Below are 26,422 nucleotides of genomic sequence, written 5' to 3'. Positions count from 1 at the left end.
CTTTTTCAGTCCCATTATCGGTGAATTACACGGACTACTCAGTAGTTCTCTTAGGACTCCTTGCTGAATCATTTTCTCAATTATAGGAGTTATCCCTTCAATTATCTCTGGTGTCATTTTGTACTGAGGAATGTTAGGATATGCAATTCCCTCTTTCACTGCAATTTTCACTGGATCTACATTATTCATCAATCCCACATCCTCTCCTGTAAAATCCCAAACTGCTTTTTTCACTGTGTCTCTCAATACTTGAGGCAGATCCTCCGGATTGAACACTGGAAATGCACCAATTAATTCATTTTCTCTATTTTCTAGAGTCATGCGGTAGAAAACATCATCATCTGGTGTCTCAAAAGCTATTCCATCTGGTGTACAGAAAATCGTGCAGTTCATCTTGCATAATAAATCCCTACCTAACAGGTTCACTGGGCTTGTGTCACAGACAATAAATCTGTGCATGTCTGAAAATTTCCCTATCTGTACTTTCACTGGTTCAGTAAGACGTGTTCTGATTTGTGTATTGGCTACACCAACTACTTGGATTGCTTCATCCGAGAGAGGAAGATTTCTAACATCTGTTGACCTGACAGTTGATCTTGTCGCACCTGTGTCTACTAAAAAAGTAACACTCTCTTCATTTATTTTCCCATCCACAAATGGTCCTGCCTGGTCTATTTCTAGAGTTGCACCAAGTATGCACTCTTCTTCCTCTCCTCGGCACCGTCAATAATCACCTTCAGACTCACTCCCTTCACTCTTTAACAAGTACTGCTGTACTTTGTTAGTGCGTCTTGGTTTGTTTACCTGCTCATCATTGAAGAATCCCGAATCCTGACTGTACTTTTGTACCCCTCTATTCTGCGGTAAAGGTGGTTTTGGCTCTTGACTCTGCTGCTGTCTCACAACTTTCTGCTGTTGTTGCTGTTGCTGCTGGTTATTCCCTTCATTCTGCACCTGTTGATTTAAGGATTTACCCTCATTTAATGGTGGATTAGGACATTCCGACCTCCAATGTCCCAGTTGGCCACAGTTGTGACACGGGAACTTTTTCTTTGCTTCCTCAAGACTTCCTCTTCCTTTACCTGCAAACCTTGATCTATTCCCTGTATTATTTCCTGGATTATTTGCCTGTTCCACCAACTGTGCTTCCTGTCTTTCTGCAACTTTCACCTGTGCCCACATTGCTTTTTCTTTTAGCTTTCTTTGTTTTGCTTCAATTTCATCACTGAAATATTTTGCATGTCTCAGAATCTCATCTACTTTTTTACTCTGCCAATCCACTGTGTGTTCACGAATTCTCTCACTAATCTCAGGTCTAAGACCATATACAAATCTGTATACAAAATGACTCAAATCTTTGTCACCCAGGTGTTCATCTCCACTGAATTGTTTAAAAGCCAGTATCAGCCTTTCGTAAAAAGCATGAACTGATTCTTTTGCTTCCTGCTGTGTTCGATCTATCTTAACCCAGTCTGTCTCTTTTGGAGGAACTTTACTCTTCAGGTATACCATCACCTGATCGTACTTCCTCATCACTTCTGGATCTGGTGCCCCTGTTCTCGGATCTCTTGGATATTCCTCACTAGGCCAACTCACAACTATTTTACACTCAGTCCACAAGTCTGCTGGAACAATTATATCAAACAGACTATTCAGGTCAACCCACAGCACTTTTGACAATTTCACAAACCTGTCTACCTGCCTATACCACTCGACGGGCTTTTCTCTCAATCGAGGGAAATCATTCGTAAATGATAAAATATCCTGTCTGGTCCATGGAACATGTACATATCCTCCTCCAGGTATTTCTCTCATAGGAAACTGCTCCACTGGTTTCTCTTTTTCTCTCACTGGAAATGCTGAGTAAGTTGTTCTATCTTCAGATTCATCCCTTTTCTTATACCACCTATCTTTCCACTTTTCCACATCACCCCATCTACGCAATAATGCCACCATTTCTTTAATCTGTCCTGTTCTACCAGAATTATTCAGATTCTCTATGTCCTTCTCTGTGAAATCCATCCTGTACGTTTTCTGTAAAGCCTTTATTTTATCAATGTCAACTCCTTGCTCATTTGCTATCGCTCTCAGTCTATCATGTGTATTTCTTGCCCTCCATGTTATGCTCTTGCACATAAACAATAATTCACCATCATGATGACTTTTCAGGATTTCTGTCGGAACCGTTCCTGTCACAAGCTCTTCTAATTCTATACGTAATTTAACCACATCAACAACTTGTGAATCTTTATCCTTTTTCTGAAGAACCTTCATCCAGTCATTTAGGTCATCAACTGTTATTTCCGCAGTTTTTCTCGCTGAAACTATTTTTCTCTGCGGTTCTAAAATTGGCATCCCTAAACTACTAGAATCACTAACATTCATGAATTCATTACCTGTCTCATGTCTTGTTTGTCTCAGGTCATTTCTCCCTGTTCCTTTACCTGAATCTCCTGAAGGACCAGCTGAATTATTTGCAATATATGGAACTACCAGCCCATTTTCACTTACTCTCTGTCCATCAAACATAGGAATTACCGGACCTATAGTAACAGGCACTGTAACAGCTTCCATATTCATCGTTAACTCTCTAATTTTCTCAGTCAGTTCTGTTGTCGTTTTTGCTAATTGTCTGGCATTCCTGGCATTTTCCTCTCTGAAAGAACTATTATTTCTTGATTCAGGTGTCATTTTTTCTTTCTCAACTGTATCTCTTATCGGAGAAACAACTGGTGTACTCTCTTCCGATTCTGATCTGTATGGAGGTGGTCTCTTGTACATCATATCATTCAAGACCTCATCTTCAAACTCTCCATATCTTCTCCTATCTGTCTCAGAAACCCCTTCTTCTGAAGGAGCCGAAGCTTCAACTGTTCTCATAGGATATAATCCTTCTGACATGGTAGCATCTCGCCATCTTTTCATTCGATCCTGATGTGTCTCACGATCATGTCTCCTCCCAAACATATACCTGTACTGACCTCCAGTTCTCTGTCTTTCTCGATTTAATACTTCTTCTTCCCATTCCACTAAAGCCTCGAACTGTGTAGGTCTCGGCTTCGGGTCTAAGCATAACATCTTTTCCCGTAAATTTCTCAACACGGCCAGATTAAATGAACCATGTTCTGGGAATGCTAAAACACCATCTTCTTTAGTATAGCCAACCCAATTCTGCAACCATATACAGGTATGTAATCCATATTTCGCAACCATGAAGGATGCAGGTGTTTTCGCTGGAGGTAGCAACTCACCCTCTCTTGTCTTAACCTCTTTATCCTTGCTAAACCACTTCTTAACCTTTCCAAAGAACGTCTTTTTCTTTTTCTCTTCTTGATAATACATCTTAACAAGCACTTATTAAACTCTCTACTTTTCTAGGTTGAAGACTCAATTCTCGCTAACGCACCAGTCCTGGAGCGTCTACGTCACTAAGCAGCTCTTCCAATCCCTGCGCGACTCACACTAACGCACCAATCCTAGCGCGAACCCTATTCTGAGTCCCTATCCAATCAGTGCGCGAACCTTCTGACGTCAGTAACCGCTGCAGTCTCTGTCTCCTGTCTCTGTCACTCGTCTACCCCTCCTTTACAAAAACTCTCAGTAGACTTCGTGTGTCACAATTTCTACAAAATCTATTAGTTACAACATGGAAACATCTCCATTGTCTGCTTCGCTAACCACAGAATAGTAAAAAGAGAGTCTATTTCTCAAGAGTCAACAACTTTACATACATCTCATAACTGTTTCCTCTAGGACGTATCCAAAAGAGTCTTACAATCAATAAATGTATATGCATTCACGCACATTCATACGAAAAAATATAGTACATGCACACAGAATCCTGCTTCCCGAGAACAGCACAACCTGTCTCTGTACAGAATTATAACTCACAACAACTAAACAGCTTACCTCTGCCCAGTTCTGCAAACAAGCTCAGAGAATACCTATTACTCCTCCCGCAATAAGCTTTAACGGCAATCCTTACGGATCCCTGGGACTTAAGACCAGAGTTTCACAGATAACCTTCACTACGATTCACACTCCTTATATACTAGAAATGTCTAATAGTAACATACAATGTCACTGATTCCGAACCCAGACAATGTGAACGCGCAACTTCAATTGTCACACGTAATTCCTTACAATCCCGCCTTTCCCGAGAGCAGCATATACACCTTCCTCTGCCCTACTACGGAATTGCTTCCACAGCTTCCAAGTTCCAGAAGCACTACATTTAACTCAACATAACGACTCCAACATTTAGTATTAGTACATGTACCAAAAACATCAAAATAAATCAATAATCAATAAGCTAATTTACAAGCAATCTTATCTTATCAGATCAAGACAACCATCTAAACCATCCTCTGCTACCAGAGAAATTGATACAGATCAGGGTACCTAAAATATGCCCACTACCATAGATAGAGTAATTTCGCAGTTGCACGCACATGCATTCATCATACACTAGGGCCCATTTCACTAACATACGCTCCAATACTCTACCAGCAGCAAACCTGTGGGAAGAAAACTCCTAAAGCACCCTGCATCTATATCTAGGCGATAGGACCAGTTTAGTGGTTGCCTAACATAATATAAACAATTTATAAACAATAATCAAAAACCTTCAATAAATGTCAAAGAAAGAAACAACCAACACCATGTTTAAAAGTTATATTGCTTTATCTAAAATTAGTCAGAGTAAATCAGAATAAATCATTTCTCATAGTTACCTATTCTAACTAGTGTCAGAACGGGTCAGGACCAGTCTCTCAGAAAAAGTCTTTTCAGGATAAGGTCCTTAGCATCAGTCCTCAGCAACGCAAGTTCACGCAGCAAGGCGACGAAAGAAAGTGCGGGGAGAGCCCTCCCTAAGCTAACATTTTATAATGCAAAATACAATGAAAACCCACATGAATTTGACAAGTAAAACTGTATCACTGAGCAGAACGAGAAGGAAGGGATGTAACTTTGCAACATCTTGAAATCTCCGCTCAGGAAAAGTCATAATACACAAATCACGGAACAGGAACCAAGAACTAGAAACTATTAAAGTATCCATCTCGCTCATTTCCCTCGGCAAACCGGCTTTAGCACAATGTTCTTTCTGAGGTTCATTGTTCACCAAGGACACATCATTTCTTTTGGAGATCCTCCAAGCTTGCTGATGTCCTCCCGGAAATTTCCATATAAGGACTACCGTCAGTTTTTCTGTTAACTGAACTCCAGCAGGGGTCTCCCTTGTCACATCACAGATTTTGCCTGCACCAGAGCTCAGCCAGGCTTCAAATTATTCTCAGTTATTTTCATGAAGGCCTCCATAGGCCACAATAGACCATCTTTAATTAAAGAGACAAAATAAAGATTACTACATCATAATGATTAAACAGTGTTAACCCCACTAACACCCTTATGTGTATGCATTTATCTAGCTTTGCAACATATAAAGCATTAATTCAGACAGCATTTTGTGCTTAAAATAAATAGCACACAGCAACGTTTAAACATGAAAACTTGCACGTTATTGTGAATACAAAAACAGCACATACATGCTAACCCTCGTGTAACCTTCTCTTGTGTTAGGACAAACAGGTTGATTAGTGAAACACACTTGCACAAGACTAATAATTAGTTGTTAATTATTAATAATTAATAAAACGCATAGACATGCCAGAGCTTCAAAAGCCCCAGAATTTTCTAACAGAAAACTCTGCTCCAGCAAAAGAAACAAACAAACAAACAAACAAACAAAAAAGAAAGAAAGAGTATAAAAAGGAAGAAAGAGAGAAAGAAAGAAAGAAAGAATGAGACAAACAAAGAAACAAACAAAGAAACAAACAAAGAAACAAACAAAGGAAAAAAGAAACAAACAAACAAAGGAAAAAAGAAACAAAGAAACACAAAAGGAAGGAAAGCAAGAAAGAGGGAAAGAAAAGAGAAGGAAACTAGAAAGAAAGAAAGTAAAGAGGAGAGAAAAAATCTAAAAAGAGGATAACTTTATACAGAACAGTTTCAAATGGTATGCTGTGAAATAGCAGCAGTCAGAAAAGTAAAATGCTCCAAAAAGAACTTACAGTGGTATTGTTATTAAGTGGGATCTGATAAAGATGGGATGTGCATCAGAAGCGTCCTGCTATCACATTGGGCTCTAAACACAAAGGCAACACTAAAGTAATTAAAAATAAAAACAAAAACACTGGCACTGAAGGGAATTAGCTTGTGCGTGATTGTGCTCATTGTGAAAGAGCAAAATGCAATCACTCAAAATGAAAATAATCAGTGACTTAATCAGGCTAACCCACTGTCCCATTTGGTGTAGTGAGCGGAAGCAAAATGCGGGTGACACGCAACAGACCAAGAGAGGTCCCTATATGTAAGTATATATATATATATATATATATATATATATATATATATATATATATATATATATATATATATATATATATGTATATGCCGCTCAAGTTCCACCAGTTTGGCACGTATTGCACTCTTCGTGCCGGATGCAGGTAACATGGCGGTGGGTCCATTGAAAATATCACAGCTCCCATCTTAAACAAAGACACTGCACTCGCCGGAGTTCATTTGAGAAAAGCTTTATTGCGAGGACGCCTTTCGGCGTGTCTGCCTTCTTCTAGCTCGCACTGAATAAACAAAAGAGAAATGAAGCTCAAGGATTCAGGCGCCATCTTGAAGCATGTCATGAATGAGAGATACATGTCGCGTAAATAGCACCATAGATAGGCATTCAAAATGGACAAACAACAGTGTTTGGTGTTCTATTAGTATCTTATCTATTCTTTGTTCTACCTTGTTACCAAGGTTTTCTGTTCCATAGCAGAATGTTCCACTGTTAGGAATGTGGATGCTTGAATTAGAGATCAGTTGCTGTTGTTGTCTGGAGGATGAGGTCTCTATGATTGGAGATACATTAAAGGAACTTACTTCAAAGGATCTGCCTGCTGTGTTTCTTCTTTGAGTGGTGCCCAACACCTCATTTTGGTGACGAGCGAAAATCATCTTTACTCAATTCATTTCAAGAGACCTCAACTCGACATCCTCAAGATTTAAACAATATTTCTTACCATCATCCTTCTGGACACCTCGCTCTGCAATTACACCTCGCTCTGCGCTTGCCTGACACCTTCTTCGCTTCAAGGATTGATTGCTGTGCCTAGTTTCAAGTTTTTGCCACTTTGCGGTATTTTTAGTTATTCCCACTCCTCTCATCGTCTTTCATGCCCCTTTGGAGTGGTCTCGTAGCCTTGCTGCCTCCTACTTTGGTTTCTGTGCACTCCGATTGGTATTCTCCTCATTTTTCTTCCCATGGGCGCAGCGGCAGTTGAGGTGCCTGGCTTTGCTTGCCTGGCCTCAGCGTAACCCCTTAAGTTACTTTATGCTCTCGGCCATTTTAACAACTTGCCTGGCTCCTCCGCTACGTTTGGATGTCACATCACGTCTGTGGCCATTTTTAGTGTACTTGGCCTACTCTGCCTGATGCCTGATTTTGCTTGCCTGGCCTCAGCGTAACCCCTGACGTTACATTACGCTCCCGGCCATTTTAACATTCAATTCAACTTGCCTACGCTGCCTGACTCTGCCGTGACAACGACCTGCTCCGCCTGATTCTTCCGCGATGACCAGACGAGCAGCACTTTCTGACTCACCTGCAACATTCTACAAGCCACATCATCGCCTTCAAACCACGTCTTAGTGCAACGTACCTCAAGGTAATTTATTAGCGAAGAGTTCTCTTTGCTACTTCTTTCACTGATCTGCACAGCTGGGTTGCAGGTTTATTAAACCAGGGTTGTTGGTAAGTGAGTTTTGCTTCACTCACACACGCTGATCTGCACACATTCAGTGCAGGTTTGAGTTGCTTTCAACGCTGATTTGCACAGCCTAAATTTCATCTCTACTAACACTTATCAGTTCATTCAAGCTACGATCCATCTCTTCAAAGCTGGTCTGCGCAACTTAAATCCTTTTTTTTACTCGTGTTATCTTATTTAATCAGACACAGATCCTCTGCTCTCTTTCTGCTGCTTGACTGCATGATACCGTGACAATTCATTACCCATGTGTTAAGTACGTCTTTTATTTATTACATTTACCTGATTTATTGTATCTGCTGTCATGCAGTCACTCCTCCTCCATTTTTCTGTCAACCCCTGGGGATCCTCCTATCTCCTGGCTAAAAAGGAAAAAGCTATTTACAAACTACGCAAGGTTTGTGGCACATCGTTAAGTACAGAAAGAAAGTATTCCTTGTTTTTGCATTGTCTAGGATCTGAGGGGCAAGAAATGTTTGAACACCTCTCGGATCTTCCTGACAATTAATCTGCCACATTGAATGAATATGAAATTTGTATTAAAAAAATGAAATTGCATTATCTTCCGAAAGTGAACATGATTTTGGAGCGTTATCACTTTGGGAAGAGAACTGTATTACACAAGCGAGCATCAACTTATTTCACAGGAAGTCTAGACAAAAGGTTGAGGGATCAGTTGATGTTGGGTTTTACTATAGATGAGGCAAAAGAAAGTCTTTGGCAAAAAGATAATCCTCCTCTTCTAGAGGTTATTACTACCTTGAAAATGCATGAACATTCTAAAGCCGCGTTGAGGCAATTCGCAAAGATACCATTAGACCTAAGGGCGACAATGAAGCAGTTAAGTAATTGAGGATTCAATCCTCTGACAAGTCTCATAAACCTTTTTCTGATAGCATCTCTAATACAACGAAATTCTCAAGCCCTTATGTGAACACTAAAACATTTCAGGGTAAGTGCTTCAGATGTGGAAACTCAGGCCACATGGCTAACAGGATGGAAAGTTGTTTGTTCGCTATGCAGGAAAAAAGGACATTTTGTCTAAGTGTTGCAGATCCGGTCAAGATCAGAAGAAGGTCAGGGAAGTTGCCCTTTATGACCATGAAGATCAAGATGTAATAGTTTGACAAGTCAGGAATCAAACAGTTGATGGTCCATTTGAACATGTTTTGGTCAATGAGAACTCTGTTCAAATGTTGTTTGACTCTGGTGCGAGAATTACACTCATACCAAAAGTTCTTTATGAGAAGCAACTTTCTGGGTAGGTAGACCTGGTTAAGTCTGACATCAAGAGGTTATGGTGGACAGATCATTGACTTATCAGTGTATTTTTGGGCAAGGGTGATTGCAGTAAAAATCTATGTCACAATGAAAGGTGATTCTCTGATCAGCTGGAGTAACCAGCGTGACTTGCATGTTTACTTAGATCCTAATGAGTCTCCCTCTGTGTGTTTGAGAGAGCCCTCACGTTTCTCCACGACTTCCAAAATGTTGTGGTGATTTTCAGTAAAGTGGGCTGCAACCACTGACTTCATGTTCCCAGTCCCTATATTGCTTTTGTGTTCGTGTAGTCTAGTTTTTATTTTTTGTTTGTTTTTACCCACTTATACAAGGCCGCATGGACATTTCAACAAATATATGACGTTGGTGGTGTCACAATTGGAAGTCACTCTTAAATTGATTCTTGACCCTTTCATGAGGTGAGTCATCACTGAACCTTTTATGATGTAGCTGATGTTCCGTTATATGTCGTTTTTTGTATGTTTTCGGGTCGTTGTGTGATCAATTCTGTGACATTCTTGCCTCTGCTGTAAGCGAAAATGGGCTTTTCAGTACAGATTCCTTTCAAGTCTGGTTCTAGGGCAAGGATGGGCCAATGCTTGATGATAGATCTCTTATTTCTCCGACTCATGGTGGAAAATGTAGATACTACTACCATGCGTATTTGGTCTTGTTTCTGAACCTGGGTCATGAGTTCTGTTCTGGGTTTCGTCATGCTGCGGGATCTAGCTTGTTCCAATATGTTGGTCGGGTAACCTCATTGGCTGAATCTTTTTAACATAGTTTCTGTTTGTTCCTTCAAATTGATGGGTTCGACACTTATCTTTTTACCCTTAATAATTGTGAGTATTGTAAGTTTTTTCTGAGGGTTTTCCGGCGGAAACTATTATAATGCAGCATATTGTTCCTATCAGTTGTTTTTCTGTAAATGTTGGTCTCCAATTTGTTATTAACTCTGATAATTTGCACATCTAATAATGCTACACTGCTTTCATGAACCTCATAGGAGAATTGGATTCGGTCATTGATCTGATTGAGCGAATTTAACGCAGTGTTTAGGGTGGCGCGTGTCTCCTTCCATAAAATAAAAATATTGTCAATATATCTCACGAAGACTGTGGCGTGGTTCTTCCAAATGTCCAATGCCAAGATGTTTTTTTCTTAAAATGTATTCATGGAGATATTTGCGTATACTGGAGCTGCGCAATTTCCCATGGAAGGACCAGTTAGTTGTAAGAACCACTGGTCATCCCATCTCAAATAACTCTGATAAAGTGTGAAATTAAGTAATTCCAAAAGGAACAGTTGAAAACTTTGGTCAAGGTTGGAATTCAGTAACATTTCTTCAATGGCTTCAAGGCCTAGGTTGTGTGGGATTGAGGTATAAAGAGATTTGAGATCTACAGTACAAAGCCATATTTTTTAAAAAGCAGCAAAATGCGCGCAGGGTGCGCTGATCCTGCCGTAAAAAATAAATAAAACAAAGCGCGGGCTTCCGCGCTTCTTTAATAATTAGCCCCCGGTGGGCCAAATCCCGGGGACCGCAATATTAAATTTGATGGGGTGCCCAGAGGGGCAAAATAAATGGGTGGGTGGGGTTCAAAGGCCCCCCCCCATCCCCGGGGACCGCTACCCCCCGGGGCTTTCAAAAAATTGGGTGGGGGGCTCAAAGGCTCCCCCAAGCCCTGGGAACCACCCCCCCACGGGGCTTTTTATATTGTGGGAGGGGGGGGCCACGTTACCCCCCTCCTGGACCCGCCCTGTCATAGCAAACTTGGTTTGGATTTTGAAAGTGAGAGCAGGGAAATCTGCTCTCTCTTTCAAAATGCAAACCAAATTGCTTTTCCACACGGGGAGCTGCATGTTAGCAGCTCCCCGTGTGGAAAAGCAATGCCTGCTCCCAAAGGACAGGGGGAGCCAGCTGGGACCGTGGGGGCATTGGGGCGCCCCCCACAGTCCCCAACGTTGTATATAGACCCCGGGGGATGGGGTTCCCGGGGAGCATAGAAATTAGTAATAGGTGCAAAAAAAAATTTACGGGCAAATTAGGAGTCGCGCACCCAGCTCAGCGCGGCCCCCTGGTGTGCACGCGCTGGGTGCGCAACTCCTAACGTGTCGAACACATATACGACGTCACGCGCAAGCGCACGAGCGTCATGTAAAGTAATACGTATGTGTCACGTATGCGCCTGGAGTCGCGTACCGGTCGAATAGCAATCGCGCAGGAAAAGACGCACCCATCGCACATCCTACGCGGATCCTACACAACAATCCTAAAATGGCGGCTAGGTTCCGCGCAGCGATCAAAAAAAGGTTCGCTTGGGTGCGCGACTCCCCAAAAAAATTTGAAAAAAAAACAATAAAGAAAATAATATAAATAATTACAAAAATATATCAAACAAAACATTTGTTTCAATATTTAAAAACAAATTTTTTTTCCATTTGTATTAAAAATATATAATGTAATTTAAAAAATAAAATATGTAAACATAAATAGTTAAAAAAAATTAGAAAATCAGTATCAAAAAAATAAATATAACTATTATAACATTTAAAAATTGTCATTTAAGAAATCTTTGAAATTCACTGAAAAAAACATAGGTTTCAGACATGTTATAGTTAGCAATTAGCATTTAAAAAACCTTTGAAATATACTGAAAAAAACGTAGGTTTCAGACATGGTATAGTTAGGAATTAGCATTTAAAAAACCTTTGAAATTCACTGAAAAAACCATAGGTTTCAGACATGGTATAGTTAGGAATTAGCATTTAAAAAACCTTAGAAATTCACTGAAAAAACCATAGGTTTCAGGGGTGTTATACTTAGATGGACATTTCACTCATACAAAACCATTGAAATTCCTCCGTTATAGTGAAATGTCCATCTAACTATAACACCCCTGAAACCTATAGTTTTTTCAGTGAATATATATATAGATAGATATATATGTATATATATCTATCTATGGGTGTAACTGACGTTACTCACTAGCTGAGGACCAGGTGTGTTTGGATATATCTATCTATATATATATTCACTGAAAAAACCATAGGTTTCAGGGACATTATAGTTACAAATTAGCATTTAAAAAACCTTTGAAATTCACTGAAAAAACCATAGGTTTCAGGGACGTTATAGTTAGTTGGACAGTTCACTCATACAAAACCATAGAAATTCTGCCGTTATAGTTAGTTGAGCTAACTATAACTCGCTCCCCCGCAATGCACTGCTAATGATGTCACATATTACATTATTCTTGACATGGTCAGTGACATCACTGATGACATCACTGATGACATCGCAAATTATATCACTTATGACATCACTGATGACATCATCCACATGCCAATCTGATGTACCTCCTCACACCCTAATATACCCTTTGATACACCCCCTGTAAAATACAGACTGCTAATGAGTGAAATGTCCAACTAACTATAACTTTAAGTAGAGACTCTCTAAAAGGGAATATGTAAAGCAAATTTCTGTGATTCCCATAGTGTGCCACCCAACTGGTATTTTGGTTTCTCCATGAGATTTTATTGCATTCAGATATATACCACAACAACCGAAATTCACCTAAATCTGTCAGTACTATTGGCTTTGTCAATGGTTGTTAGCTGTTTAAGATAAATGATTTGCTATAAATAATTAACATTGAACATTTTTAAATTCTGAAATTTTGAGACTGCAAATTAAATATTATGGAGGACTGCAGGTTTCAAGAAATCTACTCACCCCCTGGCTATGGCAAGTAAGATTTTATCAGGGTGAGCTATATTTAGGGCCTACACCCCCCTTCTGGTGAGCTAACAAAGGGCAGGTGTTCTGTGCAAGGAGCAATAAAGATGCCTTTAAATCTTGTTTTTATCTTTTTTTATTAGAGACAGAAGTCAATTTACTCTTCTTACAATTACTTTTCTTTCTCGGACTGCAGTAAAGTGACCCGTCTGAAGTGTTGCACAAACAGAGTAAAATGAAAGGCTGTATTGCGTCAAGTTTGTTTCTTACAATACAATATTTAAATACTGAGTAAGTGAAGTGTACATACATTTCAAAATATATTTCAGTAGTTTTAAAAGCCAATTTTTTAAAATTCTTTGTACTGAAACTATTTTTTAGTAGGATGAAAATAAATCCAAACACTTTACTTGGTGATGTACGAATGATAAATATGTTTGTTGTAACCCAATTTTCATGGATTATTGTTTATACACATTATAGTGTTATCAGTAAAACTGCATGTTAGTGGGAACGTGTTTGGCTATTTCCATGGGGAATTTACCGTGTGAAAATGACAGTGCACTACCACATCATGCTTTAGTAATGTATTTATTAAAAGTGAGTTTTTCGACATGAACTGGGAAACCATCCTGCCCTGATGGATATGCTATTAGTGAACTAAGAGGCAAGTCAGGGATCATGTGTACCCCATATGTGGGCTAGATTCTTATTATGTTGGGAGCAAACTTTTAGCATATTTAGTATATTTTTGAACAGCAAATCCTGAACTCACATATTTGAAGGTGCTCTCAAAAGTGATACTGAAGAAAAAGGCAGCTCTGTGAAGTAAAATATTTGGCAAGGATCGCACAATTTGAGACCAGTTTATGGGTCAAGTACATTACAGTTAGCACGGTATATTATTCGTGTTACTAGACCTTCAGGTCTTTAGGATATTTTGAGGCCTGGTCCTGCGGAAGGAGTGTTGGCATCATGTGCATTTTATGTTCTATATGTATGCCCTTTTTCTCTACAAATCTTGTCCTTCTGCACATCTTTCATCTAATATTTTTCCTCTTCAGCACCCTCTTTTCACTTTGCACTGAATGCACTTCCTAGCATCTCCCTCTCATCACCACCCCCAAGCATACACTGCACTCACTCACATGTAAGCACTTTATTTTCTTTTACTTTTGCCGTGTAAATATTTTGAAATCGTTGTACCCCCTTCACACACATTTTCATAGAATTTCATTTGCAACTGGAAAACATGACTGTTGTTCTCTGTGGTCCTCTGAGAGGCCAATCCACTGACAGGCACTTTGCTTTGCCATCAAACTCTGTGTCAGAGCTCTCAATCAGAACCCCTCATAAACACCTGGCACGACTCAAAGTATACACTGTGCAAGAGTAATAAATTGCACTAAAAGAATTCAGGAACCCAATATGATAACATAGCTAACACTCTTGGGGAATGCAAGATCAAGTAAAACATGTCAAATAAAAGAGGAACTAAATAGCTGATGTGCATTACCTCAATGTTTTTAACATTCATTGTTTGTAAATCAATTCATGTTTTATGGCATTAATGTTAAGGACAAAATTCTTGATTCGCAGGAACTTCCAGATGGATTTTCAAATCAGTTTAAGAACCTGGGCCTCAGAACAAATCAATCTCTTCAGTTATCACAGTTAAACTCCAGGCACTATTCCATCCTGTTCCATATGTCAAAATGATAACCCAGGATGTCCAATGAAAGCTCCCAAAGCAGGACCTTAAATTGGCTATGCACCCTAATAATTATACATATAGACTACCATAAAGCTCTAAAGCAGTGTTTTCAAACCAGGGTTCCACGGGTCCCTAGAGTTCCGCCGACCATCAGCCTGCCCAAATCTCACCTCCCTCCCCTCAAGGCCGTCCTTCATTTGTCAGCCTGTCTGGCCCATAATATATAATAGATTTCAGAGTGTTGCATTTCTCCTTCCATCAATCAGCACTTGGAGCAGAGGATTGGCTTACAACCTTATCCTGCGAATACACCAATGACTTCTAAGGGTCTCTTGGTATACATTAAACTTGCACCCACAATCTCCACCTTTATAAGCGAACCCAAACAGGCGATTCTAAAAGACTTTTCTTACTTTACACACTGCTATCACCTGGTCTCCCTGAACCTGTACTACAAAGATATCACTCTCTCTATGACAACCTTACCTCATGTTATATAACCTGTATATGCTTTGTTGTACCATGGCTTCCAGGAAAGCACCTTGAAACCATATGACCAGGGTCTTGACAACTACATCAAGACCCAAAATAAACCATTACATCAATTCGTTGGAGACAAATTAACAAGACTGTCCATGAAACACCTTGATTATACTAAGAAGAGAATAAAGGCTTCATTGACCCTTCGTGGAGCATATCAAGTTAGCGTTGGAGTGAGTCAGACATAGGGGCTGTTAGCAGAGCATGGCTAGGAGCTGCAGACACCTAACAGATAACTTTGAAGGCCTTCAAGGAGTGTGTCTTTCTCCCACCTGTGGCCATTGAATTGACATTGTCATCACTACTTATCTCTTACATGTGTTTGTGATTGAAGGAGTCTGTATGTGACTAAAGCTGTAGGACCTTGTGAAGAATTGCCCTGGGTGTCTTAAGAAAGGGGTAGGAGTGGAGATTCTAAATCGAATAAGGTGATAATGTGTAAAGGGTCAAGGTGGCGATCAGAGTTTGGCATACGAGTTGCATAGATGGAACCAACATGAAGAGGTTTTGATTGTCAGACCTCGTTTGGGAGACCACAGGGCAAGCAGAGGCTACTGGGCCTAAGCCGTGGTGGTTTTAGGTCATGCTAAATGACTCTGCAAACTGGGGCAAGTATAACCCTTTCCATACCTAGCTCTCAGTGGTAGCAATGGTGAGCAGTGAAAGACTTCTTAGGGAGCTAGAGTAGGGGTGCTCACCCTCAAAGCTTAACAATCAATCACCGATGCATAAAGAGAATTTCCAGACCAGACCTTAACATTTAAAAAAACAATATTTACTGAGACACTTGAATGATACATTACAACTACAACTACGAACCACAAAAAACAGGTGCTGCAGAGGTCGGTCCTGTGCCTTCCCTTTTCCCCTACTCTCCGCCATCCAGGCTGTCTCCCCTGTTCTCTCCTGGGTAGTCTGCTTTCAGTGAGGAAATACAGTAGTAGTATGAATATAGCTCAGGTATATTTGAGTCACCCTCAAACAATATAAGGACAAGTTTTACTTTAATCTCTTACCCTTTCTTGAGTGTTTGCAGTCCCCACAGGTTTTCTTTGCTTGCCGGGCTTTGAGCATGGCATCACACTCAAGATGACCGTCATCTCTTCTCCTCTCCTGCCTCATGCTCTTGGGACACACACAGGAGTGTGCTCGCTCTTGTCTCATTGGCAGCAGGAGACAGCACACCTAGCGAAACCCGGTCCCAACTGGACCAACAGTTGTTGTCTCTGTACTCAGTTCTTGGCCCATGCACGGGCCAGCACATCCTCCGAGAAGTTCGGTGACACGTTAGTAGATACAACCCTCCTCTGCCTGGTCATTAGTTTGATTGCTGTAGTCCTGGACGGGTCAGACCCAACTTCAGCGGTTCCAGCCCCTACAAATGCTAATAACCCTGTTTACTCTAGCCCTGCGTGAGCTGGCAACAATCTTTGGCAGTTGCAGCCACACACAGCCTGATAGCAGCAGGGCGTTGTGGCCTCATACAAGTTGATCACAACTTGGGCATATGTGATCATGCACAGGCCAATTAAAGATGGCAGTTGCTGCCATGCACAGGCCATTTCCAACACAGAGTCAAGTCCCGACTGCGTCTCGGCAACTGCATTCATAGAGCTGAGTTTCCTGCCATGAACCGGTACAGAAAGACAGCGGGCCCTCTGATGCTTGGGGCCAACGCTCTCTCTCCAGCAGTCCGTTCTTATGGGAACCCTACAGCCATCATGGATGCACTTCTTGAAGTCTTTCATACTGCATGGTTGTCAGGCTTCTCCCTTTCTCAGTAGGTAGGCAGGCGTCCATGCTCTTCAGGAGAATGAAACAGCTCCTCTAGCAAGAGATTCAGACTTCCGGTGATGTTGTCTCGCATACAGAAGACTCGCTGTTAGGCAGACAAATGCCCTAGTGGCACAGCAGTCCCCTGAGTGCTCTGCAAAGTGCACACTTCCTTGACCACAGAGGACTTGGAACAGGAACAACACGTGGGTTCTGGCGTCCAATTTTTATGGGACTAACTATTAACAGGTGATGTGTATCCACAGTTTGAAGATGAAGAACGGATTTGGGGTGGATCTTCTTTCAAGTTTCCTTTTGAGGCTGCTCTCCAGACGCAGCCTTTTTGCAGAATGATGCTTCTCACAGCAGGGATAGTCTCCAACCAGGAGCACCCATACTAGAGGTAAAAAGGGGTGTGAGGTCTCTGCACCTGACTGTCTCTGTCCACTGAAGGAGTAATCAGAGATAGACAAACTGGCAGGCCTCCTAAGGGGCTCCTCGCCTTGCACAAATGACCCTCCCCTACCCCATCCCATCAACCAAAGGGCAGCATTCGGGAAATAATCCTCAGCTCCTTGCAAAGTAAAATGTCCTGAATATAGCTAGAGAAGCCCTGCTTCTACTCCCGTGCTTCAGTGTCTATGTCTCCTTCCTCCAGAGTCAGGAATGTGTGCAGTAAACCTGCAATGCCTTGGACAAAACTATCACCTCCATCTTGTGAGAAGCCACGTCAGGGGTATTTAAAGTAGATTTCACTGAGCCCCATTACTCTGGCTTATTTACATTGCATGCATATACCATGCAGGCTTCATGCATTAACACACATAATATGGACTCAAGATGTTAGTGGGAGGTACTAGGCAAGTGCGTAGACGTGGAAGTTTATGGAGTCGGCCAGTAGGCCTCCACTCCAGAGACACAGATAAAAGGTCCAGCCACGTTGTGGATCTTCAAAGCGCGGTACGCTGTCACCAATGCTATAGATGCCAAACCGGTGACAGGGCACGCAGCCGCTGTCAGTCAATGAGGACATGCTTGGTGCTCCCCTCAAGGTCACATGACACATCCAGGACCTACTACAGTCAGGGACAGGCCTAGGCATCAGTGCACACACTACACTAAAATGACGCAGGAACCAAAAATCAAGTTAGGATACCAGACACAAGCAGTCAAGCACTCAGGGCAGGGGGGACACGCGTGTACACCATATGGGGGACATTCCAGTCCCAACATTGACCATCTTCAGCCTCCTGTTTGTACCATTCCTTTGTTTTCAAACTATTGTTTTTTCTGTTTCTTTGCTTTCTCTCTTGGTTTTCTGAGTTGGGATGCTATTGTAGCAAAGGAGAGAGTAACAGATAGGGAGAGAAAGGGAGAGGGAGGGGGGATAGAGAGATGGGGAGAGAGATAGAGAGAGAGGGAGAGAGAGAGAGACAGAGAGAAAGAGACCGAGACAGAGAGAGAAAGAGACATAGACAGAGAGAGAGAGAGATGTGTGGAAGTGAAGTTTTCTCCCCATTCCAAGCAGCTGCTTGCTGATTCTAAGCTTAGTTGTTCATCATCACCTCAGCTGAAACATATTTTTATCAGTCTTCAAGTTTTGTTCCTGTGAAATCTTAATTCTTTCTACTTTGCTTTGTGCTTCTAGGTCACATGGGGGGTGAAAATGTTTAGCAAATATTCTGGCCTGCAAGAAAGTGAGATTTTCATCAGTTACCTTCCACTGAGCCATGTGGCTGCACAATATTTCGACATCTGGCTACCGATGTGCATCGGAGGGACCACCTACTTTGCAGAGAAGGATGCCCTAAAGGTACCTGGAGGATAAGTGTCTATTTGTGTGTGTAGTTAATAGAAATATGTTGCATAATTTGTGTGTCTAATCACCTGCCTTCGTTCATTAGCTTGTTCCTTTAACTATCCTTCAAGAGCTCGCACCCTGAATATTGGAATCCCCCCAGTTACATCCCCCACCCCTACAACCCACTCCAGTCAAACCAAGGGGCATATTAACAAGGGCTTTATCTCCGCTTTTTTGGCTTTAAAAGAAAAGCCGCTAAGCGACATTTCTCCTATTATCAAGCTTCACGCTAACCCTGTTAGAGACAAAAAAAGCAGCGCTAACCACGGTTAACGCTGCTTTTTTACGTCTTCTAATTTTCAAACTTAGCCATGTAATCCAATGGGAGGTGGATTACATGGCTAAATCCACCATGGGCTATCAACAAGGATATCCCTATCCTTGTAGTTTTATCCCTGCATTACCAGCGATAACCTCCCAAAATGCCGCTATCGCTGGATTTTTTTCCACCTAGACGGTTAGCGTTGTTAACACGATAACCAGGCAATATTATCCAGCGATAGCGGGCGCTAAAAAAATTAACGCTAAGCGGCCTTAGCGTTAATTTTCCCTGTTCCTTGTTAATATGCCCCTAAGTGTGTTCCTATTGATAAACACACTGGAGCCGGCACTGAATGTTCAAACAACCCAAGATTAGAGGCTCACGCTCAGTAAATAATGCTGAGTTTCATGTACCACCCTCCCCGCATCCATCAGATCCGAATTTCCTGCACTCAGTCCTTTAGTATACTCCCTCAACAGATGGGGATCTGTGTGCCAACAGGTCATGGTCACTTTGTGGCTCTCTTTACAGCCAATATTTGCAGAAAGAGAACCTGCTATTTGAGGTTTGAAAACTTTTTGTTAAGACAACAAACAAACTGCAGTGACAATTAGACCGCCTGATACCAATAACTCCCAGGATGATCTATAAGGCTGGTTCTCCAAAACACAGCCTAAGTCACTGAATATCGCACACTGAAAGTGCTGCTCACATTTGGATGTTGCCCCAGGGGCCCTGTTGCAGATAGGGTGCACTTTTCCTGCTTGTGCCATGCAGCACCTTAAAGCAGGTGTGCCACGTGCAAACATGTAAAGTGCGCCCTATTTGGAAGAATGTACTGCCCTCGGGGAAGCAGCAAACTCACACTGCCCCGGGGCAGGGCATTAAAGAAATACGGAGCAGCAGTTTAAAAGCCCCTGAGTGTTTGCAGGTGGTACCCATCTGAACTTTCAAAAGGGATTAGCGGTCCCCTAGCAGGCGAGTGCTGTGAATGACTGCGCCCACCTGCAGGGGAATGTCTGGGGGGTCATGGGACCCCTCTTCAGCTCTTGAGAGGGCTGCCCGCATGGGGAGCACTAACAGTTAGGGCATGTTTGCCTCTGCCCCCACATCGGTAATACGGTGAACACCTCATTTGAGGGAACGCCCTCTCTTGATAGTGCTTGCGCTACTTGTACGCCCGTACTATCTCTATTACAGAAGGAGCCGCACAAGCATCTGCGGCATCCTCTATTATAGCAAAGTGCCTCGAGGGTGCACAGAGCAGGCACAAACACCCGTCCTGCACCCGGACCACTTCTGTAATATGACCCCAGATGGGGAAAAGAAGTGTGGGTGGAGGAGGTCAGAGAGCAACACAAACAATCAAGTCTTATTGTCACTGTTGCTGAAAACCCTGTTCACTAACTGGCACATGCATCAACAATGCCATTTGCGAGAGACGCGTGAGCGCGTGATTCAAGATGGCCACCACCCGGTGAGCTCCTCCGCGTTTTCGCCCGTTTTTTTATTTAAAACGACGATTCTCTGTCAGAATTGTGCTTAAAAGGAGGTCGCTGCTAAAACTATAGGCTTACCAGCATTGTGAAGAGTTTCTGGGCCGTTTTGATCGTGGGAAGTCGTGTTTCTGGCTCCCTGGTTCCTGCTCCGAGCTCTGCATTGAGGTACTGCCTGGTTAGTCTGTCAGGGGGGCGGAGCATACTTCAGGAAAGGGCCTGGCTTGGGCCTAGCCACTCCCCTAGTCCAGTTTAGCTGCTGCACCAGTATTTTTGAGGATTGCTTTGCATCTTTTCGCTCTTTTTACTCATAATTTCTTCATTTTTATTCAAATTTCATTATTTTTCTTAAAAATGGATAATAAAAATCCCCTCAACAATAAAAGAAAACAGCAGATTTCACCGCCCCCAATAAAATCAAAAGTGGTGGTGTCATCTGAACCTTCGCTTTCTTTAATTTTGGAGGAAATTCAGGCTCTTCGTGCGAATACAGAAACTATTGCGACTGAAATAAAAAATGTACGAAAGGAAATGGCGAGTATGTCGATGAAAATCTCAGACAACTCAATTAAAATACAGGACAATAAAGTTAAAGTCGACGCTTTTACTCCACTTGTGGCGAAAATATCTCCTCTGTGCTCACAACTTTTGGACATGGAAAATCGCAATAGACAATACAACCTTCGCATTTTTAATTTACCAGAAGAGGTTGAGGGTTCTAACTGTTGACTATACTTAGAGAACTTAATTCCTGGTCTTTTAAACGTCAAATTTCCAGAAAAATTTGAAATTGATAAGGCTCACAGAATTCCTTCACGTCGCAATCCTCAACATACCAAGCCTAGACAAATGATATTTAAAGTACTCCGTCATCATCATTTGGTTATGATCAGAAAAGCAGCTAGAGAAATTCCTTCATTGTTGGTCAATGGTCACAAAATCTTTATTCATCAAGATTTTGCCAAGGAAACTGTTGCAACACGTAAGGGATTTACTGATCTCCGCCCACGATTGAGAAGCCTTGGATACCAATATGGCCTTTTTGACCCTTCAACTATGCGCATTTGGAAAGATAATTTTTCAAAATCCTTTCAGCGTCCTGAAGATCTGCGACAATTTCTGGATCTACAAATACAGCAAACTATGGACACCCAGGGTCCTACCACTTGATTTTTTTTTTTCATGTATGATCTTCTTTGACAAAGTTATGTAACTCATAATATTTTGGGCTCCAGCGGTTCTGGCCATGCTTGTAAAGCGTGTGTGCGTCCCAATGTTCATATTTATGTATTTTGTTTGTCTTTTTTGCTATATTTTATTTCTTCCATTCCCTTTTGTGTGTTCTGGAGCTACTTTCTTCTTCACATTTGTGTCTTTTTCTGACCTTCTTCTTTCTAATCCTTCTCTCCTTTTTATTTTGTCATGGCTAATATTAAAGTAGTGTCATTGAATGTTAAAGGTTTACGCCATCCTGTGAAACGTAGAAAAATTTAGGATTATTTGGGTAGTTGCAAAGCTGATTTTTGTTTTATACAAGAAACTCATATAGATGATAAAATTTTAAACTATATGAAGAAAAAATGGGTTGACAATATTGTTTCTTCTCCTGCTAATGGTATGAAAAATGGTGTAGCTATATTATGTGCGAAAAAAACGCATTGCCAAGTCTTGAGCAAAATTACAGATACGGATGGCAGATATTTAATTGTTAAGGTTAAAGTTCATGATTCTATCTTATTTTTATTAAATGTTTATGGCCCTACTGCAGATGACCCTGTTTTTTGGTCTACTCTTTCAACGGAGGTTGTAAAAATTGGTAATGTACCTTTAATTGTTGCAGGTGAATGTCATATCTGATCCTTTATTAGATAGATTATCTAGTACTAAATTCCACCCCCCTAAGGTTTATTTTGCTGTTAGACTATTTCGTCAAACCACAAAATTAGTTGATATTTGGCGTTTACACTTCCCTACAGAAAAATGTTTTACTTTTTTTTCTAACCCACATAATTCTCATTCTAGGATCGATTACATATTAGTTTCGAAGCAGCTGATCAACTGTGTTAGTAACCCTAGGATTGGCAACATTGACATCTCTGACCATGCTATGGTTTCTTGTATTGTAAATTTAAATTCCACCTTTACTAACCAGCCTAGATGGAGAATGAATTCTGGTATAGCTCTCAATGAACTTAATAAACCAAAGCTCCTCTCTGCCATTCATGATTTTTTTCAATTTAACCCTGAAGGTACTACTTCAATGGTTAATAGATGGGATGCTTTTAAAGCTTATATTAGAGGGGTTACTATTTCTATTATGGCTTACGAAAATAAGATTTTTAATGCCAGTATTAAAAAGCTAGAAAAGCAAATAGCGGAAAATGAACGTCTTTTTATTTCGTCTAATGACCCTCAATATAGAAGTAAGTTGCAAAAGCTTCGTTATGAATTTAATACAATTCTTAGTAAAAGAGCTGGCGTTCAGATTTCTAAGGCCAAAGCTAAATTTAGTTTTAATGCAAACAGATCTGGAAGATTGTTAGCAAATTATTTACGTATCAAAAAAGATAAAACTCAAATCACTTCTATTCATGGATCCAATGGTAAAAATGCTATATCTCATAAAGATATTGTGAATGAATTTTTGGATTTTTACTCCAAGTTATATGATAAACCTGATTTTCACAATGACTCTTTAGTTGATTCTTTTTTATCTTCATGTGGTTTACCTAAAATTTCTCCATCTGATAAAATGGGGCTTGACTCTCCAATTACTAAGGATGAAATTTTAGTCACTATAAAGTCTCTTAAAAAAAACAAATCTCCGGGTCCTGATGGTATCCCGGCGGAGTTTTATAAAGAGTTTCAATCCCATCTTTTACCCTTATTATTTCAACTTTTTACAACATTTGGCTCTACGGGAATTACTTCAGGATCCTTTACTGAAGCTTTAATTATCGTTCTTCCCAAACCTGATAAAGACCCCACCCTTGTATCTAATTATCGCCCTATCTCTTTAATTAATCAGGATTGTAAATGATATGCCAAAATATTAGCCACACGATTATTCCCTGTACTAGATTCTATTATCCATTCGGATCAATCTGGTTTTATGAAAAATAGACACTCTGCAAATAATACGAGAACTTTATTACATGTCATTGAACAGGGTCATACGTTAACTACTCCTGCAGGAATCATGGCTCTGGATGCTGGGAAAGCATTTGATAAATTGCATTGGCAGTTTTTGTTTCATGCTCTGTCATCATTTAACTTTGGTGATAATTTTATTCGTATGATTTCAGCTCTATATTGTGCTCCGACTGCTCGTCTTTTTATTAATGGCCAAGTTTCAAATCAATTTTCCCTATTTAGAGGTACTAGACAAGGATGTCCCCTTTCCCCGCTATTGTTTTTAATTGGCATTGAACCCTTCCTTACAGCTATAAGAAAATGTGATAACATTAAAGGAATTATTATTAATGAGATTATTATTAAAACTTTAGCGTATGCTGATGATGTACTTTTGTTTATTGATGACCCCTTATCCTCATTTCCTTCTTTATTAGAGATTATATCAAAATATTCTATGGTGTCTGGTTACAAATTAAACACTAATAAAACTGAATTTTTCCCTTTAAACATTTATTGTACTCCTGATATGATACCTATGAATGAAATTGTTTGGCAAAAGACTAAATTAAAATATCTTGGTATTTTATTTTCCTCATCCATAAAATCTACAATGACTTTAAACTGTAATTTTGTCTTAGATTATATTAAAGATAAAACGTCTAAATGGGCATCACTACATCTTTCCTGGTGGGGTAGACTGGAATCTATTAAAATGAATATTGCTCCAAAAATTTTTTATACTCTTTCCATGATTCCTACTCAGTTCCTATTAAAATTTTATAAAGATATTGATAAACTTCTCTCCAAATTTCTTTGGAATAACAAATCACCTCGCATTAGTTATAAAAAATTAAAAACGTCTAAATGTAATGCTGGATTTGGTATCCCAGATTTTTTTCTTTATCACAAAGCTTTTATTTTAAAACAAAGTGCCGTTTGGTTTATTCATTCTCCTTTACATAATCCACCTTCATGGCTCCAAATTGAAAAATCTATTGTAAAGCCGTTCCCATTACCAACTTTGGTAACTATGTCTAACAAAGCCTCATTTTTTCATAAATCTATCATTCTCAAATCCACTAAAATGATTTTTAATGATCTAGATTCCATTTTTCTATATCCCATGTATAACACTGTTGAATTATCATTATGGTATAGCAATATCATTAAATTAAATAGGAACATTAGATTTTGGTTTTCATGGATTAAAGCGGGTATTTTTTATCTTGGAGACATTTATTCCAATAATGCCTTTATACCGTTTGAGGATCTACAAACAAGGTTTGGTTTAACTCAATCTGATCTTATTAAATATGGTTATTTAATTAATTCAATTTTAGATTCCTTTCCGCAAGCTATTCCGACTAGTGTTACAGCTGACCTATCCATGTATATTCAAACTATATCGTTGAAAGCTAATGGTGTTTCCATTTTATATAAAAAATTATCTAACACTCTAGGAAGTAACATAACGATGATTGCAACCTTCTGGAATAATGAACTTTCACTTACACTGTCTAATGATTCATGGGAAATTATATGGATTAGAAATATTTCTGGTTGGTTACCTGTCTCACTTTATCAAACCAATTCCTTTATTTTATTTAATTCTTTATGGACTCCATTACGTTTATTTCAGGCTAAACTCCTTCAGGATGACACTTGTTGGCATTGTAAATTACATCCTGGTTCGTTACGACATATGCTTTTTGATTGTCCTTTAATTGCAAAATTCTGGAAAGAAGTTTGGGATGTTATTAAGAAGTTGTTAAATATCCAGGAAGACTTATCTTATAAAATGTTAATTTGCAAATCAGTTACATTATCACAATCTCTAAGTAATCTTGAATGTAGGCTTTTTGATTTTTTGATTTCTGCTGCGTTAAAATCTATTACCTTTTGTTGGAAAGATGTTTCTAAGTTATCAGTTCATGCTTGGTGGTCTTGGGTTATCTTTACAAGAAGAGGTGCTCATTTATCTTTGTCTGGGGTTAATCATAATCCTATTTCATATCATTCTTTTTGGATTCCTGTTGATATCTATTTTTCATCTTAGGGGTATATTTATGTATTGTAATGTTGTTTACGATTTTTGTATTACTTACTATGTCATAGTAGCTCTATTTATTGCTTACACAATAATTTGGTATTAGATGTTTCCCTTCCCCCCCTCCTTTTAAGTTTATATGAATATGACTATTTTCTTTTCTATTGAAATGAATTCGACAATGTTTTTATACGCATTGTATTAGATATTTTAGTTTATTATTACTCTTTTTTGTATGTTTATGTTGTTGCTGTTCATTATAAAATTTCAATAAAATATTTTGAACAAACAATGCCATTTGCGATTCCTTATTAGCAAAAAATAAGGATTCGCTAATAAGGAATAGCAAAAGGCTATGCATGTAGAAATCGCTTACAAAATAGCGATTCCTAAACATTCCTTAATTGCTACTTGCAAATTGCGAGTTGCAATTAAGGAATTACCTCCCCATTCATTCCTATGGGCCTAGAGGCCCATAGGACTGAATGGGAAGACTTTCTTAACTTGCCATTCTCAATTAGAGAATCGCAAATTGCTCATGCAATTTCAAGGGTGCCAGGGTGTCAAAAGGACACCCTGTTGCACCCCTGAAATCTGCATATGAGTACATCTTGCACACACACATGCCCCAAGGGCATGTGTGTGTGTAAAATGGAACTTTGAAAAAAGCACTTAAGTGCATTTTTCAATGTTTTTGCAAATTACCATGAAGTTCAACTTCATGGTAATTTGCTCCCCC

The 26,422-nt window shown here is 40.0% G+C and overlaps 1 protein-coding gene across 1 annotated transcript in view; it reads left to right on the top strand.

Annotated features, from left to right (window-relative positions):
• LOC146863663 (long-chain-fatty-acid--CoA ligase ACSBG2-like) overlaps positions 1 to 26,422 on the top strand; it is a 309,705-nt gene that overhangs the window by 119,072 nt on the left and 164,211 nt on the right. Inside the window, exon 7 of the mRNA XM_085636650.1 lies at positions 18,531 to 18,695. Coding sequence (XP_085492776.1) covers positions 18,531 to 18,695 — 165 coding nt within the window. The remainder of the gene's footprint in view (positions 1 to 18,530; positions 18,696 to 26,422) is intronic.

The sequence above is a fragment of the Triturus cristatus genome, chromosome 2_1 (assembly GCF_964204655.1).
Source record: "Triturus cristatus chromosome 2_1, aTriCri1.1, whole genome shotgun sequence".
NCBI lineage: Eukaryota > Metazoa > Chordata > Amphibia > Caudata > Salamandridae > Triturus > Triturus cristatus.
The sequence above is the reverse complement of the archived record's forward strand: the minus strand, read 5'-3'. Positions and strand labels throughout refer to the sequence as shown.